Genomic DNA, 20,579 nt, shown 5'->3' with positions numbered 1-20,579 from the left:
GGCCTGCTTCCTCACTGATGGCTGTCTCCCACTGTAACATCACATGGTAGAAGGGACAGGGATCTCTTGAGCTGCCTGAGTAAGGGTACTAATCCCATTCATGAGGGCTTCATCCTGACAACCTAATCACCTCTCAAAGGATCCACCTCCTAATACCATCACCTCAGGGGTGAGGATTTCAACATGAATTTGGGGAAACGTAAACATTCAAACTACAGCAGTGCCCATATGAACACTGTAATCATGAATTCTGAGTAAAGTCAATCAGTCCATTTGTGTCATCTTTTTCCTCAGGTAATATCCACCTGCTCAAGTGAAGGCACAGAGAAAGAAATGGAAAAGTTCAACCACATAAGGGTTTTGGCATTCAAACACCCTTCCTCTCTGAAAGAAGTGCAGACATGCATTTTCTAGGTTATACTTATGCCAAGTGAAAATAATTCAAAATGCAAACTCTGAAGTAATAGCAAACTTAGGTGTTATATTAATGGATTATTACTTACAATGTTTTATTTTGCTTTAGTTCTCAAGATCATACATACCACATTTCGCCTGTGAGTCTTTCACTAATTACCTCAGTTTTGTCCTATGTTGTACTTCCTTTTCTATTAGTGCATTTTCTAAAAACACATCAGTAGGATGTATATCTACAGGATAGCTGCAATAATTGCTGCTCTATACATATTGTAATATTTTATTTGAAAAAAAGCCAGCTAAAAAGCACAATAAATTTTTCGCTATAAAACAAAGGAATTTACTCATGACAAGGTATCAATCTTCTTTCACTATAGAATTATATAAAATTTAAGTTCTTGATTTATACTTTATTTTCTGTCTTTTATATATAACACATACTAATCGAAGGGAAAAAAAACTAAAAATACAGATTTATACCCAAATGGATAATGATTATATAATCATTCTTACTCCAAACAGAATTGTATTAGGTATAAACAATTATAAACTTTAGATAAATAGGTCATATTCTATAAATACCAATTTGTTATATACAACATAATCTTCTACAAATATTAGTTTTATGTTATTACTTTTCAAAAATATTTCAAACTAGTTATTTTTTTCCTTGTGCTTCAGTTTTCTCATTTGAAATTTAGGGACTTACCCCTTTTTATAGATTTACTAGAAATCAAGTTTTTTTGCTGATAAGAATGTCAAATCAGGCACACTGGGATTTATTCCTTTAAAAACACAGTCATTTTGAATCTTCCTAATAGGTAATGGTCTAAAGTCAGAGTCCAGTTACACCATAGAGATAAGACACACCGCCAATTGACAACCCTTCCTCTGGCAGATTTTTCTCCAATGTTTGAGTAGATCATTGTTTCTTGGTGTGAACACCAGATAAAATATGTAGTCGGTTGGATTTAGGACCCATATTGTATGACAAATACCCATCTTTAAACACCAGCCTTAGACACACCTCAGGCTGTCTACATGCTTAGAGTTCATTGGAAAGGCTGAGTTCCGCCTTGAGGTCCATTGAGGGCTCCCACAGAGTGGAATCCACCCTGTTTAAATCACTTTTCTCTCTCCTTTTTTCTCATTATTGCTGAGTGTATATTTAAAATTGTGTAAAAATGTATGCAAATATATATAGTATGCTAAAGTAGAACAGAAAGGAGATTCACTGCCATATACACCAGAAGCACAATTCACTGTTATTTTTCTCTCTTCTAACAACTCTTTAAGGGCAGCTATTTTGGGGACAGAGACATAGGCTAGGTTCAGAAAAGCTACTAAGTATACCTACTCATATTAATAAGAAAACAAATGAATCTTTAGGTAAGGAGACATTTATTAAGTCATATCCTTATACTAATTCTTAAATTTAGACAAATTTTTTATGTGCTGTTAATTTAGAACTACTAGTCTTGTAAAAAAAATTCTTCAAACCTTTCATATTACTTTATGCTTCCTGAATACAGTGAAAACTGCAGAGCTGGAGAGATGGCTAGCAAAAAAAATAGAGCATCTTATTTAGAGTAGATACACAGCAATACTAGCTCAGGTCAACATGTTATTTACTTCCATGTTACTGAGACCAAAAAAAAAAAAAAATTATCGGGACTTACAATCTCATGACACAAAGAAAACTGTAACTATCAAATTTTAAAGTAAAAATTCAAAGAATAAAAAATAACCTTCAGTGTTTTAGGCAGGTCATATTTTGCTAACACAATGAAATAAGATAATCAGGAAAGAAGCGTCTGCACTTGCTGTGGCGATCGGTGAAGAATGTTCTCTGGATCTTTGTATTCATTGACTGGATTCATCACAGCTGCATACACTTCACCATAGGCTCTGCAGACTAATTCTGTAGATTGTTTTACGATCTGCTCTCTATTGATAAGCAAACAAAATGTAAACACATCATTTGAAAAAAATATTTTTACTAAGAATTATAAGACAGCTTGACATTTCAATCAATACATTTCACTTTCATTATCATCACACATGCACTATTTAAGAATCACTATACGGGTACACGATTAATCCTGATTTGGGGATAAAACATAATTTTATATTTATTATTTATTAAATCTTTCTCCATTACTATATAGGTTGCAGAGGGCATGGACTGTGTTTTGTTCCTGATATATAGTGAACTGCTATATATTTGTGCCTGATACACAGGACTGCTAAATAAGAAACAAAAACTGTGACCCAATGTCAATGTATTAATTTTGCAAAAGTGGTAACACATTAAAGAAAGATGCTTACAATTGTTCAAATTTATCAACACTTTTATCTCTCAGAAAACTTAAACTGCTCTTTCACCTATAGCTTTTACTCTAACAACCACATCTCCTAGCTTTCTCTTCAACTCTCTATATCACCCCAAGCTAAAATGTGACGCTTGCAGCAAATCACAGCTTTCTCACAAATACATATTTCTACAAAAGCACACAAAAGAACAGAGTTTTGCAAATGTTTACAAAATTATCCAGCTAGAAAAAACAGTACTGGTTCATTAAATGTGCAACAACTCTCTGCATAGTTCCATGACATTAACTTCCTGTCATCCCCAGCTACTTGTACTATTCATGTATCACTGCGAGAAGATGGTACTAATGGTTCTCATGGTACTAGCCATGAGAACACTGGTACTAATTTTCTGATTTTTACAAAAACTAATAAAAATGTAGTATTTTTTTTTTTTTTGAGACGGAGTCTCGCTCTGTCACCCAGGCTGGCTGCAAGCTCTGCCTCCTGAGTTCACGCCATTCTCCTGCCTCAGCCTCCCGAGTAGCTGGGACTACAGGCGCCCGCCACCACGCGCCGCTGATTTCTTTGTATTTTTAGTAGAGACAGGGTTTCACCGTGTTAGCCAGGATGGTCTCGATCTCCTGACCTCGTGATCCGCCCGCCTCAGCCTCCCAAAGTGCTGGGATTACAGGCGTGAGCCACCGCACCTGGCCATAAAAATGTGTTTTTAAAGCTTTGCTTCCAAACTTCCTTTTCTTGTAGTTTCCTACTTGTGTTAATGGCATAACAATGTCGTATCACCTCAGTTCAGGTTCTAAAATGACCTCTTGCCTGGAGTAAACGCAAACTCCTATCTATTCTTCTCTCTTTCAGTATCTTCCATATTCAATCCATCCTACGCACTGTTGTTAGATTAATCTTTCTGAGGCATACTTTCTATCATATCTTTCTCTTACCTGGAGCTTTCAAAGAGCATCAATGGCCTCTTTTGGTTTCAGAGAAGCCAACATTCCTTCTCCTACCATTCAAAATCATCTAACACTTTCCCTATCACTACTCTAATTCCAGTGCTACCCCTGACTGTTCTCCCGGCTCTGGTCTTGCTCATCTCAGTTCCTTTGCTCCTACTTCATTTTCCTAGAATGCCTCTTTCACCATTTTTAAATGCTCTCAATGTTCAGCAAAAATGTTCCCTCTTATCCATGAAGTCTTATCTGATTTTTAGAGCTAGAAATAATTACATCCTTTGTGGAATGTCCATGATACTTTTTCTGTTCCTTTTATGTAGCTTTTACCACTCCTAACTTACAATAAAGCTTCTACATTTTCTTGATGTTCAGATCCCAACAGTTTTGTATTAGGAAGGGGTTAGCTCTGCATCAAATGGATATGACTGACATATAACCCAATTTCCAAAATGTCCTTTAAAAATTATTAAATTACAGAAATACATGTTGTTCATGTCTTACCTGTCCTGCAAAATTTCAAGTAACTTGACACTGTTTATGTTCATATGTCCCTTAAAATCCAGTATATTTTGAATATGATGGATGCTCAATAAATACATGTTCACTGAATACTTGGAGAAAAATAACTTTTTCCTTATTTACAGAGTCCTATTCTGGGCTCTTGAGCCACCACTGTTTTCCATAAATGCTGAATCAGTGGCTATTTCAGGGCAAACTGTTTCTTCACATAGTCAAGAGTACGTGACTGTGACTAGCCAGACTAACGTAATAGTTATAGCGTAATAGTAATATTGTGTTAAGTTGTAACACAAGTCAATATCATGAGGCCATGATCAACAGAACATATTCTTTGTTTTTCTAGGAATTATGTTCTTTTTTGGTAATAATGGATAGAATAATATATTTTTAAGATTATCTGTGGAAATATATGCATCTGTGGTCTAGAAAAGAGAATAGTTGGATGGAATAAGAAGTCCACCTATGATCTTGGAATATCTGTACACTGTTCTAATGGGGTCCAAACTCTTGGTGAGTTGAAGTAACTTGACATTTTCCAAAAATTGCTAAAGCTTCCAAAATGACAGTGAGTAGTAGAAAGATATGCTGTGTAAATTTTCTGAGCAGAGTAGAGTGGTGCTACTGGTTGTACTACCTTTTTCCTGAAAGGAAAGGGATGATGGTAGAAACTGGTTTAGAAAACTACTAAACTAAATGAGGCTTGGAGATTTTTTTTTTTTTTTTTGAGATAGTCTCACTTTGTCACCCAGGCTGGAGTGCAGTGGCATGATCTTGGCTCATTGCAACCTCTGCCTCCTCAGTTCAAGTGATTCTCCTGCCTCAGCCTCCCAAGTAGCTGGGATTACAGGCATGCACCACCATGCCTGGCTAATTTTTGTATTTTTAGTAGAGACGGGGTTTCACCATGTTGATCAGGCTGGTCTTGAAATCCTGACCTCAGGTGATCCACCCACTTTGGCCTCCCAAAGTGCTGGGATTACAGGCATGAGCCACTGTGCCCAGCCTGGAGATATTTTTTGATCTATTGATTGGTGATCTTTCCTGTAATTAAATTTGCTTGACAATGAATGTAACAAAATAATGCAAAAATTATTTTTCATGAAAACATACTAGAAACTAGTATTTTAAAACATTATTACATTTAACACACATTTGATACCCACTTTTGCAACAAGTCAGATACTGGATTTTAGAAATAGTGTTCTTCGTTCTTTTCTAAGTGCAATAACATAGATTTCTGAGAAGTGTATAAAGCATTCATTATCCATGCCTCATACTCAAGTCTATACTCAATTTCAATACAGCATATATTTGATCATATATAAGGAGTACACAAAATAAGGCTATTTCTTCTCATAAAAAGTATACAATGTACAATTATAAATATTGAATATGATTTTTTAAAGTTCAGAGTAACTTGTAAATGTAGTATTGTTGAAACTTCTAAAGTAGTGAAGTTTAAATTTCATTTTCAAGTAACAGTGATAAAAAATTTAAAATTTACTGAAATTTAGTTATAACTTGACACATTTATTTCTAAGCTATATAAATTAGCTCACAAATGTCTGAAACTAACACTACAGCTGAAAATCCATTGTTAAGTCTGCAATAGATAAAAATAAAATAAAGCAGTACTGCATAAACACAGATAATTAAATAGAATCAAGCCAGTTAAAACTAAACAAGAGTTTATAATTTATTTTAAATTTTGGTGTTAGATGGTATAGTACGTCTTCAATCTGCTCCTCACTTTAAAAAGCCACTGAGATAGGGAAAGGGTTAAAAAAAGAATATGCGTATGGTGGAGAAGATGAAGAAAGCAAAGCTGGTGGATAAAAAGAAATCTTCATGTATTACATGAAGGAAGGAGGAAGGAAAAAAAGCAAAGAATAAGGAACTGCTCCTCCTGGCCTGCTAACTGCCTGCTAAAGCCAACAGGATAGAAATAAAATGAAAAGGGAGATTCTCTAAAGTGAGTCTGAGTCAAACTCAAACTATAAAGACCAAGAACTCTGGATGACAGTGTGATTCTACATTTCTGAACAAATATGAGTTCATTTATCACTACCAAAGTGACAGGTTCCTACACTCACTTTGATTAAGTATTTTCTAATCCGTTCTATAGGGTACAGTAGAGATAAAATGGTATAGTGGAGGAAATTACTGTTAGAAGACTTACATTCTAGTTGAAGCTCTGCCACTTATTATTGTTGCTTTGAATAAGTAATTTAACCTCTACTAGTTAGATTACTAGATGAATTAGTTAATCTTTATAAGGTACTTTGAGCTTTTGAGCGATATTATTCCATTGAGAGTTAAGAGTATTTTAATGAGTTATTGTTTAAAAAAAACTACCTACATGAATAAATACATCACATACGCATACACATACATTATTTTAGGGAACTAAGTTTCCCAAAATATGATTTATAAAAGCATATCAGTTATTTGTATATAAATGAATGTTTCTATAGTGCTAAAACCATTTTATCCTCTTGCCAGTTTACTATACTTTTTATTTACAGTAATAATTACTATGTAAATTCATCCTTTATCTTAAAAAGTATATTAAGTATCTGTCTATCAATCAACTGATCAAATGATTTTTAAAAGTTCAGAGTAACTATCTATATTGTCTGCCAGCCTGCCTGGTCTTAGCCCAAATTATTCATTAAATACTAATATCACATATGAAATACAGAGTCTCAAACAATAATGAATCATTATAGTGACAAATAATCAATGTTCAAAATGGAAAAGTTTCAAGGATTCTATGACTAAATCCAAAATGACCAACAGATCATCTCAGTTCAGTCACATGCTCCTGAAAGTTGGGAATGTCCTTATCAACTAAACACCCTATGTACTGGCAGAGAAAGCAGTGAATTTTTGTTGTTATTGTCAGCAGTGCATGCTGAACACTGGTTCTAGCATGGGCATCCACTTGATTTTACTTACTATTTTGATCAATCACAGCCTAGCCCATACTGAGGGGGAGTACCTTCAGGACTGTTTCTGTCCTCTTGCTTTTCACAACACCAAAAGATATGCAAAAAGACCAGTTGAAAGGGGAAAGTAACTTTTTAAAAATTATTATACTTTAAATTCTAGGGTACAGGTGCACAACGTGTCGGTTTGTTACATAGGTATACATCTGCCATGTTGGTTTGCTGCACCCATTTACTTGTCATTTACATTAGGTATTTCTCCTAATGCTATCCCTCCCCCACCCCCACCCCACGACAGGGCCTGGGGTGTGATGTTTCCTGCCCTGTGTCCAAATGTTCTCAATGTTCAATTCCCGCCTATGAGTGAGAACATGCAGTGTTTGGTTTTCTGTCCTTGCAACAGTTTGCTCAGAATGACGGTTTTCAGCTGCATCCATATCCCTACAAAGGACATGAATTCATCCTTTTTTATGGCTGCATAGTATTGCATGGTGTATATGTGCCACATTTTCTTAATGTATTCTATCATTGATGGACATTTGTGTTGGTTCCAAGTTTTTGCTATTGTGAATAGTGCCACAATAAACATACGTGTGCATGTGTCTTTATACTAGCATGATTTATAATCCTTTGGGTATACACTCAGTATGGGATCGGTGGGCCAAATCGTATTTCTAGTTCTAGATCATTCAGGATGCACCACACTGTCTTCCACAATGGTTGAACTAGTTTACACTCCCACCAACAGTGTAAAAGCATTCCTGTTACTCCACATCCTCTCCAGTATCTGTTTCTTCCTGACTTTTTAATGATTGCCATTCTGACGGGTGTGAGATGGTATCTCATTGTGGTTTTGATTTGCATTTCTCTCATGACCAGTGATGACGAACAGTTTTTCATGTGTCTGTTGACTGCATAAATGTCTTCTTCTGAGAAGTCTCTGTTCATATCCTTTGCCCACTTTTTGATGGGGTTGTTTATTTCTTGTAAATTTGTTTAAGCTCTTTGTAGATTCTGGATATTAGCCCTTTGTCAGATGGGTAGATTGCAAAAATTTTTTTCCCATTCTGTAGGTTGGCTGTTCACTCTGAGGGTAGTTTCTTTTGCTGTGCAGCAGCTCTTGAGTTTAATTAGATCCCATTTTCCTATTTTGGCTTTTGTTGCCATTGTTTTCATCATGAAGTCCTTGTCCATGCTTATGTCCTAAATGATACTGCCTAGGTTTTCTTCTAGGGTTTTTACAGTTTTAGGTCTAACATTTAAGTCTTTAATCTATCTTGAATTAATTCTTGTATAAGGTGTAAGGAAGGGATCCAGTTTCAGCTTTCTACATTTGCCTAGCCAATTTTCCCAGTACCATTTATTAAACAGGGAATCCTTACTCCATTTCTTGTTTTTTTCAGGTCTGTCAAAGATCAGATGGTTGTAGATGTGTGGTGTTATTTCTGAGGCCTCTGTTCTGTTCCATCGGTTTAGATATCTGTTTTGACACCAGTACCGTACTGTTTTGGTTACTGTAGCCTTGTAGTCTAGTTTGAAGGCAGGTAGTGTGATGCTTCTAGCTTTGTTCTTTTGGCTTAGGATTGTCTTGGCAACGTGGGCTCTTTTTTGGTTCCATATAAATTTTAAAGTAGTTTCTTCCAATTCTGTGAAGAAAGTCATTGGTACCTTGATGGGGATGGCATTGAATCTATAAATTACCATGGGCAGTATGGCCATTTTCATGATATTGATTCTTCCTATCCATGAACATGAAATGTTCTCCCATTTATGTCCTCTTTTATTTCGTTGAACAGTGGTGTGTAGTTCTCCTTGAAGAGATCCTTCACATCCCTTGTAAGCTGGATTCCTAGGTTATTCTCTTTGTAGCAATTGTGAATGGGAGTTTGCTCATGATTTGGCTCTGTCTGTTATTGGTGTATAGGAATGCTTGTGATTTTGCACACTGATTTTGTATCCTGAGAATTTGCTGAAGTTCCTTGTCAGCTTAAGGAGATTTTGGGCTGAGACAATGGGGTTTTCTAAATATACAATCACGTCACCTGCAAACAGGGACAATTTGACTTCCTCTTTTCCTAATTGAATACCCTTTATTTGTTTCTCCTGCCTGATTGCCCTGGCCAGAACTTCCAACACTATGTTGAATAGGAGTGGTGAGAGAGGGCATCCCTGTCTTGTGCCAGTTTTCAAAGGGAATACTTCCAGTTTTTGCCCATTCAGTATGATGTTGGTGTGGGTCTGTCATAAATAGCTCTTATTATTTTGAGATATGTTCCATCAAAACCTAGTTTATTGATAGTTTTTTAGCATGAAGGGCTGTGGAATTTTGTCAAAGGCCCTTTCTGCATCTATTGAGATAATCATGTGGTTTTTGTCATTGGTTCTGTTTATGTGATGGATTCTGTTTATTGATATGTTGAACCAGCCTTGCATCCCAGGGATGAAGCCAACTTGATCGTGATGGATAAGCTTTTTGACGTGCTGATGAATTTGGTTTGCCAGTATTTTACTGAGGACTTTTGCATCGATGTTCATCCGGGATATTGGTCTAAAATTCTCTTTTTTTGTTGTGTCTCTGCCAGGCTTTGGTATCACGATGATGCTGGCCTCATAAAATGAGTTAAGGAGGATTCCCTCTCTTTCTATTGATTGGAATAGTTTCAGAAGGTTGGTACCAGCTCCTCTTTTTACCTCTGGTAGAATTCGGCTGTGAATCCGTCTGGTCCTGAACTTTTTTTTGGTTGGTAGGCTACTAATTCTGCCTCAATTTCAGAGCCTGTTATTGGTCTATTCAGAGATTCAACTTCCTCCTGTTTTAGTCTTAGGAGGGTGTATGTGTCCAGGAATTTATCCATTTCTTCTAGGTTTTGTAGATTATTTGCATAGAGGTGTTTGTAGTATTCTCTGATGGTAGTTTGTATTTCTGTGGGATCAGTGATGATGTCCCCTTTATCTTTTTTTTATTGTGTCTATTTGATTCTTCTCTCTTTTCTTATTGGTCTTGCTAGCGGTCTATCAATTTTGTTGATCTTTTCAAAACACCAGCTCCTGGATTCATTGATTTTTTGAAGGGTTTTTTTGTGTCTCTATCTCCTTCAGTTCTGCTCTTAGTTATTTCTTGCCTTCTGCTAGCTTTTGAATTTGTTTGCTCTTGCTTTCTTAGTTCTTTGAATTGTGATGCTAGGGTGTCAATTTTAGATCTTTCCTGCCTTCTTTTGTGGGCATTTAGTGCTATAAATTTCCCTCTATACACTGCTTTAAATGTGTCCCAGAGATTCTGGCACATTATGTCTCTGTTCTCATTGGTTTCAAAGAACATCTTTATTTCTCCCTTCATTTCATTATTTACCCCGTAGTCATTCAGGAGCAGGAGTCATCCATGTAGTTGTGCAGTTTTGAATGAGTTTCTTAATCCTGAGTTCTAATTTGATTGCATTGTGGTCTGAGAGACAGTTTGTTGTGATTTCTGTTCTTTTACATTTGCTGAGGAGTGCTTTACTTCCAACTATGTGATCAGTTTTGGAATAAGTGTGATGTGGTGCTGAGAAGAATATATATTCTGTTGATATGGGGTGGAGAGTTCTCTAGATGTCTATTAGGTCTGCTTGGTGCAGAGCTGAGTTCAAGTCCTGGATATCCTTGTAAACCTTCTGTCTCGTTGATCTGTCTAATATTGACAGTGGGGTGTTAAAATCTCCCATTATTATTGTGTGGGTGTCTAAGTCTCTTTGTAGGTCTCCAAGGACTTGCTTTATGAATCTGGGTGCTGCTGTATTGTGTGCATACATATTTAGGATAGTTAGCTCTTCTTGTTGAATTGATCCCTTTATCATTATGTAATGGCCTTCTTTGTCTCATTTGATCTTTGTTGGTTTAAAGTCTGTTTTATCAGAGACCAGGACTGCAACCGCTGCTTTTTTTTGCCTTCCATTTGCTTGGTAGATCTTCCTCCATCCCTTTATTTTGAGCCTATGTGTGTCTCTGCATGTGAGATGGGTCTCCTGAATATAGCACACTGATGGGTCTTGACTCTTTATCCAATTTGCCAGTCCATGTCTTTTAATTGGGGCATTTAGCCCATTTACATTTAAGGTTAATATTGTTATGTGTGAATCTGATCCTGTCATTATGATGTTAGCTGGTTATTTTGCCTGTTAGTTGATGCAGTTTCTTCCTAGCATCGATGGTCTTGACAATGTGGCATGTTTTTGCAGTGGCTGGTACCAGTTGTTCCTTTCCATGTTTAGTGCTTCCTTCAGGAGCTCTTGTAAGGCAGGCCTGGTGGTAGCAAAATCTCTCAGCATTTGCTTGTCTGTAAAGGATTTTATTTCTCCTTCACTTATGAAGCTTAGTTTGGCTGGATATGAAATTCTGGGTTGAAATTTCTTTAAGAATGTTGAATATTGGCCCCCCACTCTCCTTTGGCTTGTAGAGTTTCTGCTGAGAGATCTGCTGTTAGTCTGATGGGCTTCCCTTTGTGGGTACCCTGACCTTTCTCTCTGGCTGTCCTTAACATTTTTCCTTCATTTCAACCTTGGTGAATCTGACAATTATGTCTTGAACTTGCTCTTCTCGAGGAGTATCTTTGTGGCGTTCTCTGTATTTCCTGAATTTGAATGTTGGCCTGCCTTGCTAGGTTGGGGAAGTTCTCCTGGATAATATCCTGAAGAGTGTTTTCCAACTTGGTTCCATTCTCCCCATCACTTTCAGGTACAACAATCAAACATAGATTTAGTGTTTTCACCTAATCCCATATTTCTTGGAGGCTTTGTTTGTTTCTTTTTACTCTTTTTTCTCTAAACTTCTCTTCTTGCTTTATTTCATTAATTTGATCTTCAATCACTGATACTTTCTTCCAGTCGATCAAATCAGCTACTGAAGCTTGTGCATGCATCACGTAGTTCTCGTGCCATGTTTTTCAGCTCCATCAGGTCATTTAAGGTCTTCTCTACACTGTTTATTCTAGTTAGCCATTCATCTAATCTTTCTTCAAGGTTTTCAGCTTCCTTGCGATGGGTCAAACATCCTCCTTTAGCTCAGAGGAGTTTGTTATCACCGACCTTCTGAAGCCTACTTCTGTCAGCTCGTCAAAGTCATTCTCCATCCAGCTTTGTTCCGTTGCTGGTGAGGAGCTGCGATCCTTTAGAGGAGAAGAGGCTCTCTCGTTTTTAGAATTTTCAGCTTTTCTGCTCTGGTTTCTCCCCATCTTTGTGGTTTTATCTACCTTTGGTCTTTGATGTTGATGACCTACAGATGGGGTTTTGGTGTGGATGTCCTTTTTGTTGATGTTGATGCTATTCCTTTCTGTTTGTTAGTTTTCCTTCTAACAGTCAGGTCCCTCAGCTGCAGGTTTGTCGGAGTTTGCTGGAGGTCCACTCCAGACAAGCGGAGGCTGCAGAACAGCAAATATTGCTGCCTGATCCTTCCTCTGGAAGCTTCATCCCAGAGGGGCACCTGCCTCTATGAGGTGTCAGTCAGCCCCTACTGGGGTGTCTCCCAGTTAGGCTACACAGGAGTCAGGGACCCATATGAGGAGGCAGTCTGTCCATTCTCCAAGGTCAACACAGTGCTGGGAGAGAATCATTGCTCTTTTCAGAGCAGTCAGACAGGGATGTTTAAGTCTGCAGAAGTTTCTTCTGCCTTTTGTTCACCTATGCCCTGCCCGCAGAGGTGGATACTACAGAGACAGCCTGCTTTGCTGAGCTCTGGTGGGCTCTGCCCAGTTAGAGCTACCCAGGTCACTTTGTTTACCTACTCAAGGCTCAGCAATGGCAGACGCCCCTCCCCCTGCCAGGCTGCTGCCTGGCAGGTCGATCTCAGACTACTGCACTAGCAGTAAGCAAGGTTCCATGGGCTTGGGATCTGCCTAGCCAGGTGAGGAATATAATCTCCTGGTGTGCCGTTTGCTGAGACCATTGGAAAAGCACAGTATTTGGGTGGAACTGTCCCATTTATCCAGCTGCCATCTGTCAGCCTTCCCTTGGCTAGGAAAGGGAAATCCCCCGACCCCTTGAGCTTCCTGGGGGAGGCAATGCCCCGCCCTGCTTCTGCTCACCCTCCATGGGCTGCACCCACTGTCCAACCAGTCCCAATGAGAGGAACCAGGTACCTTGGTTGGAAATGCAGAAATCACCCGTTTTCTGTGTTGATCATGTTGGGAGCTGCAGACCGGAGCTGTTTCTATTCGGCCATCTTGGAATGGCATAACTTTTTATTTGAATATAAGCTATGATCATCTAAACAGGTAGACCATTAACTTTCCTGTCTCTTTGCTACCACGAAATCCTTAGAGGTATTAATTTATTAAGTGGTATCCTATGGGCCTTTGGATGGTTTAATGATCTTCCCAGTCCAAGTATAACTTTTAAAAAATTAAAAAGATGATTCTCATACAAATTAATGATGGGTCAAAAATTTAATAACTCATTGATGAGGAAACTACTAAGAAGATAAAGCTGGTTCAAAGCACATTTTGAGAAACTGGTCATTTACAGGTATTTGGAAAGGACAGTTAGAACAAAACAGGTTAGGTACAAATGTGCTACAGAGCAAGAAAAACCATAGCTTTGGGGCTATTTCTTCTACCACACAGAATCTATAAATTAACATGTCCACAGAGTTTGGAACCTTTAATCAATAGTAAACAGAGAATCAAACAAAGGTCCATTCCCTAAATAAATAATTATTGATGAGCCTGTTAAAAACAATGCTTCATTATGACCCTGCAATGACATGCTGTTCTCTCAGGCCTTATTTGCCTAATTCCAAGTTTTGAAAGGTCTTTCTTAACATCTCTTACACTTAGAAAGTAGCTGCTATACCAGCATATCATATAGCAAATATAATAATCAGGCAGTTAATTTACTGTTAGGAAAAAAACATATTGAGAGATCAGCTTGTTATATAGTTTTAAAGAAGGCAACGTTTTTTCAGCTACTAATGTATCAGAATACTATACATTGGGAAATTCAATTTGTCCAGTTACAAACGTCACAGTGTCATAAAAATCTGGTATTATAAATTTTAAAATCATGATAAAGACTGATCTATAACTAAATGGAGATATTATTCTCATTTTAAAATATGTTCAAGGAAATTTACTGTATTTTAAATAATTATTTAAAACTGAACTGAGATAAGAAATGAACTGCTTACTTCCAAAAATCAGTGAGCTTGTCATTAATCTGTACTTTAGGATTTTGGTTGCCATAACAACATGATACAACTTTCTCATTACCATAAACCCAGCATTTCCAAAAATAGATTATTTCAACATCAGGTTCTGTGATCACTAAAGTTAAGTTTTATTTTAGCACCACAGTTAAGAGTGCAATCAAATGTGCCACAGGAGAAAAAAAGGCGTTAAGCCTAAAAGCCCAAGTAGAAAAGATGATAATATCCTTATGAATAACAGATTAGTTAAAATTCTGATTTTTCTTTATCACCATATAAACATAAGAAATGTCACAATGGGTCAAGACAATTTTTCATCCCAGGTTAGCTATCTGTCTACAAGTGAAATTTAAGTATATTTTTCATGAGGCCAAGCTACGTATTTCACATGTCATCTATCATCACATATGCCAGACATCTATGAGCATCTTTCAAAAATAATAAAATAATCTCAACACAGAAAGAGCTAATAAAATACAGTATAGTCTAGTGTTGAAGAGAATAGGGTCTAGAATCAGAAATACTGGATTTAAATCATGGCTCTACTTCTTACTAATTTTTGACCTTGATTCAATTACTTAATCTTTCTAAACAATATCCTCTTTTAAATTCATCGAAAGAATTGAACTAAGCAATCTATTATTAAAGGATCACTCTGAGTGTTCAGTTTAGGCTGTAGGGCTTGGGTGGATGGTGGTGGAGAGGGCAAGTGTAAAAATGGAAGAGTTCAGAGGTTAATGTGATAAACCAGGCACAGATGATGCCACCTTGGGCTGGAGTGCTAATTGTGGAGATGTTCAAAAGTATGAGTCCTCTCTCATATACTTTTTCTTAGATAAATATTTAATGAAATAATTCCATGAGAAGTTTGATTAATGTTGGAATTATTTACAGATTAACCTGTTACACTAGTGAATTTTCCAGTCTATGAACAGAGTATGCCTATTTAGTCAGACCTTTTAGAATTTTCAATAAATTTTTATAAGTTTCATTATGTAATTTTCCATATATATTATCGAATTTATTCCTAGGAAACAATCCTGTGACTTTTATAATAAAGTCTTTTACTTTTCACTGTTATAATTAGATATTGCTGTTATACAGAAAAGGTACTAATTTTTGTATGTTAATTTTGAATCTTGTCAAGTAACAACTCTATTTTAGTTCTATTAGTTTATTAATTGTTTGCCTTTTTTGTTTTTGGTACAGACATTTAAAATTAACACGTTTTATTAATTCTTTTCAATATTTATGACTCAATTCATTACAATGGCTAGAAGCTCCAAAGTAAATACATGTGACAGTAAGTATGCATATCTTGTTTTGAACTTCAATGAAAAGGTTTCTAATGTTTCATCATTAACTATTATGTTTGCTGTAGATTTTCAATATTCCAACATAGTGTAATGGTACTCTTCTCTAACTGGTTTATGTAGTTAATTCAAGTCAGATTTTTCTTTGTATCCTTTGGCTATGGTGTTTCCTCTCTTGATGCAATGGCATGTTTGATTTTTTTAAATGATTTTTTATATCTTGCAGGCTTTTTATGTAAGACCTACTTAAGCATGACTTTTATCACTATAAAACATTACCCTTTGACCTTTTAGTGACTTACACCCTGAATTCAATTTCGCCTGTTAATATTGCAACTCCTTCTTTCTTTGTATGCCGCTTTGTTGTAAATGGTCTCTTGTAAAGGGCATATAGGTAAACTGAGTTTTTTTTTTTTTTTTTAAATCTCAGCTGACACGCTTGTATGTTAAAATAGGGTAACTTAAGTTATCCACATTCATTGTAAAAACTGATTTAGCTTGCAATTTATAAAGAAAAACTTGCTATGACTTTTCTAGTTCTTGCTATGAACTTTCTAGAACTAGAAATATCTAGTTTGAGTTCTTAAGTTCATCTGCTTAGGATTTCTTATTTCCTTTTTTGCTCATTCTTACATTAATTTCATGAATGTTTCATCTGTACCTAAAAACAATGTGTATTTTCTATAGTTTGTGTGTAGTATTTTAATTTTTTTTTTTTTTTTTTTTTTTTTTTTTTTTTTTTTTTTTTTTTTTGAGACGGAGTCTCGCTCTGTCGCCCAGGCTGGAGTGCAGAGGCACAATCTCGGCTCACTGCAAGCTCCGCTCCACCTCCCAGGTTCACGCCATTCTCCTGCCTCAGCTTCCCAATAGCTGGGACTACAGGCGCACGCCACCACGCCCGGCTTAATTTTTTGTAATTTTAGTAGAGACGGGGTTTCACCATGTTAGCCAGGATGGTCTCAAACTCCTGACCTCGTGATCCACCTGCCTCGGCCTCCCAAAGTGCTGGGATTACAGACGTGAGCCACCGCGCCCGGCCAGTATTTTAAATATTTCTATTAGGTAAAGATTGGTAGTACTGTTCAACTATGAAGCATCATGTTAATGTCCTATTTTTTTGTATCAATTACTGAGAGGAGTTATGTTGAAATATCTAACTATATTTCTTGATATAGCTATTCCTCATCAATTCTGTAAGCTTATATTTCATGTTATTTGCAGCTCTGCTATTAAATGCACATATATACTATTATACTTTCTTCATGTATTAATCCTATTATATTATAAAATGTCACACTTTATCTCTGGTATTATTATCTGTCTGTAGTCTAATTTTTCTGAGAGTAATATAGCTATTCCAGCTTTATGATTAGTGCTTGCATGGTATATCTTTTGCCATCCTTTTAAACTATCTCTGCCTTTATATTTAAAATGAATTTTTTTATAGATAGCAGATAGTTGTATCAGGCTTTTTCATCCAATTAAAGAATTTTGTCTTTTAGTTCGACTGTATAGTACTTTTACATTTATTACAGTTACTTATTAGGCTGTAATTAAGTCTATCTTCCTGCTACTTGTTTCATACTTGTCTCATTTGTTCTTTTACCCTCCCTTTGCACCTTCTTTTGATAAAATTACTTTTTAAAAATTCTATTTGATCTTATCTATTGGAATGTTAAATAACTTTGTTTGTTTTAATGATTGTGGGAAGGTTTACAATCTACCTCCAATCAATATTATATATTGCATGGATAACTTAATATCCTTACAATATTACAACACCAAACTTCCACTTCCCTCCCACTGCATCTTTTGCACTTTTGTTGTCATATGTTTTATTACTATGTGTTAAAAATTCCACTATTAGGAGCAAGATGAGCAAATAGAAGCCTCCAGTAATCGTCCCCCAAGCAGGAATGCCAAATTGAACAACAATCCAAACAAAAAATCACCTTCCTAAGAACCAAAAATCAGGTAAGCAATCATAGTACTTGGTTTCAACATAATATTAAGGAAAGAGGCACTAAACAGGATAAGAAAGATAGTCTTGAATTGCTACACTGTCCTTCCCCTAATCCCTGGCACTGGCAGCATGGCATGGAGAGATAATTTATGCACTTGTGGAAGGGAATAAAAAGAGTGATTATGGGACTTAGCAATGGAATTTAGTGCTGCCCTGTCACAGCAGAAAGCAACACCAGGCAGAACTCAGCCAGCATCCCCAGAGGGAGCATTTAGACCAGCACTGGTCAGAAGGGAAGTCTCCATCCCAGCGGTCAGAACCAGAGTTCTGGCAAGCCCCACCACCATGGGATAAGGTGCTCTGGGATCTGAAATAAACTGAAGGGCAAGTTTCGGGCCATAAGGGCTCTAATTCGTGGGCAAACTTCTGTGCTGTGCTGGGCTTAGAGCCAGTGGACTTGGGGTGCATGCGACCTAGTGAGACACCAGCTAGGGCAGCCAATGGAGTACTTGTATCACTCCTCCTGCAACCCCAGGCGATGCAGCTCGTAGCTCCGGAAAAGACTCCTTCCTTCTGCTTGAGAGAGAAGAATGAGAAGGACTTTGTTTTGTATCTTGGATGCCAGCTCAGCCACCTCAGAACACAACACCAGATATAACAGATTCCTAAGGTTCCTGACTCCAGGCCCTGCATCCCAGACAGCTTCTCTGGACCCACCCAGAGACAAGGGAAACTCATTGCCCTGAAGGGAAGGACACAAGCCTCGCTGATTCATCACTTGCGGACTGCAGAGCCCTTGGGCCTTGAGGGAACATGGGCAGTAGCCATACAGTGATCCCTGTGGACCTTAGGCAAGACCCAGTACTATGCTTGCTTTGGATCTCACCCAGCACAGTCCCAGTGGTGGTGCCACAAAGAGGCATGTATCACCACTCCCCCAGCTCCAAGGCAGCTCAGTACAGACAGGGAGAATCTATTTGCGTGGTGGAAATTAAGGGAAGAGAACAAGAGTCTACGTCTAGTAATCCAGGAAGTTCTCCTGGATCTCACCCAAGAACACCAATGTAGTACCTCATTGAGTCTGCAAGAGCCATAGGGCTTGGGGTGTTCCCTAATGTAGATACGGCTGCAGTGACCAAAGACTTAATTCACAACACCCAAGTCCCCTTGAATACTTGGAAAGCCTTCATAAGAAGGACAGGTACAAGGCCCAGACTGTGAAGACTATAATACCCACCTCGTCAATGCCCAGACACTGATGAACATCTACGAGCATCAAGACCATCCAGGAAAACATGACCTCACCAAACGAATTAAACAATGCACCAGTGACCAACCCGGAGTGACAGACATATGTGACCTTTCAGACAGAGAAACCAAAATAGTTGTGCTGAGGAAGTGCAAAGAAATTCAAGATAACACAAAGAAGAGATTCAGAATCTTGTTTTTTGTTTTTCTGAAACCGAGTTTCACTCTCGTTACCCAGGCTGGAGTGCAATGGTGCGATCTCGGCTCACTGCAACCTCCGCCTCCCGGGTTCAAGCTATTCTCCTGCCTCAGCCTCCCGAGTAGCTGGGATTACAGGCAGGCACCACCATGCCTGGCTAATTTTGTATTTTTAGTAGAGATGGGTTTCTCCATGTTGGTTAGTCTGGTCTTGAACTCCTGACCTCACGTGATCCACCTGCCTTGGCCCCGCAAAGTGCTGAGATTATAGGCATGAGTCACCGTGCCCGGCCGAAATTCAGAACCTTATCAGATAACTTTAACGAAGAGCCTGAAATAATCAAAAAGAATCAAACAGAAAGTCCAAAGCTGAAAAACACAAGTGACATGCTAAAGAATGCATCAGAGTCTCTTAGTTGCAGAATTAATCAAACAGAAGAAAGAACTACTGAGATTAAAGACAGGATATTTGAAAATACACAGTAAGAGGAGACAAAAGAAAAAGGAATTAAAAAAATGAAGCACACATACAAGATCTAGAAAATAGCCTCAAGGGAGCAAATCCAAGAGTTGCTGGCCTTAAATGAGGAGGCAGAGAGAGATTAGAGTAGAAAGTTTATTCGAAGGGATAATAGAGAACTTCCCAAACCTAGAGAAAGATATCAATATTCAAGTACAAGAAGGTTACAGACCACCAAGCAGATGTAATCCAAATAAGGCTATCTCAAGACCTTTAATAATCAAACTCCCAAAGGCCAAAGAAAAAGAAAGGAATGTAAAAGCAGCAAGAGAAAAACAACTTACAAAGGAGCTCCAATACTTCTGGCAGCAGATTTTCAGTGGAAACCTTACAGGCCAGGAGAGAGTGGCATGACATAAAGTGCTGAAGGAAAAAAAAACTTTTATCCTAGAATACCGTATGCAGTGAAAAGACCTTATAAACATGAAGGACAAATAAAGGCTTTCCCAGACCAAAAAAACAAAAAAACAAACAAAAAAAGGACTTCATCAACACCACATCTGTCCTACAAGAAATGCTAAAGAGAGTTCTTCAGTGTGAAAGAAAAGGATATTAATGAGCAATAAGAAATCATCTGAAGGAACTAAACACACTGGTATTACTAGGTACATAGAAAAACACAGAAAAATATTGTAAACTGTAACTGTGGTGTGTAAACTACTCATATCTTGAGTAGAAAGAGTAAAAAGATGAACCAATCAAAAATAACTACAATAACATTTCAAGTGACAGACAGTATAATAAGATATAAGCAGAAACAACAAATATTAGAAAGCAGGGCAATGAAGTGGAAGGGTAAAGAGTTTTTTGTTAGTTTTCTCTTTGCTTGTTTATTTAAACAATCCATGTTAAGTTGTTGTCAGTTTAAAATAATGGAGTATAAGAAGCTTGGAAGCTTCATGGTAACCTCAAGTCAAAAAACATACAACAGATATACAAAACATAAAAAGCAAGGCATTAAAATATACCACCAGAGAAAATCAACTTCATTAAAAGAGAGAT

At 37.3% G+C, this 20,579-nt stretch overlaps 1 protein-coding gene across 3 annotated transcripts in view; it reads right to left on the bottom strand.

The window, feature by feature from the left end:
• Window positions 1-803: 803 nt before the first annotated feature.
• The window catches only part of COG6 (component of oligomeric golgi complex 6), a 101,648-nt gene continuing 81,872 nt past the window's right edge, over window positions 804-20,579 (bottom strand). For 2 of the 3 annotated variants that reach the window (XM_005585711.5, XM_005585710.5), the window contains one exon: window positions 804-2,361. Coding sequence is in view for 2 of the 3 variants with exons in the window: in XM_005585710.5 (XP_005585767.3) it covers window positions 2,214-2,361 (148 nt within the window). In the remaining variant the exon portion in view is untranslated. Of the gene's footprint in view, window positions 2,362-18,848; window positions 18,972-20,579 lie in introns of all 3 variants that reach the window. The other variant, XM_015439196.4, reaches the window with a different exon arrangement.

This window comes from Macaca fascicularis, chromosome 17 (genome assembly GCF_037993035.2).
Source record: "Macaca fascicularis isolate 582-1 chromosome 17, T2T-MFA8v1.1".
Taxonomy (NCBI): Eukaryota; Metazoa; Chordata; class Mammalia; order Primates; family Cercopithecidae; genus Macaca; species Macaca fascicularis.
This window is presented reverse-complemented; position numbering and strand designations above follow the sequence as displayed.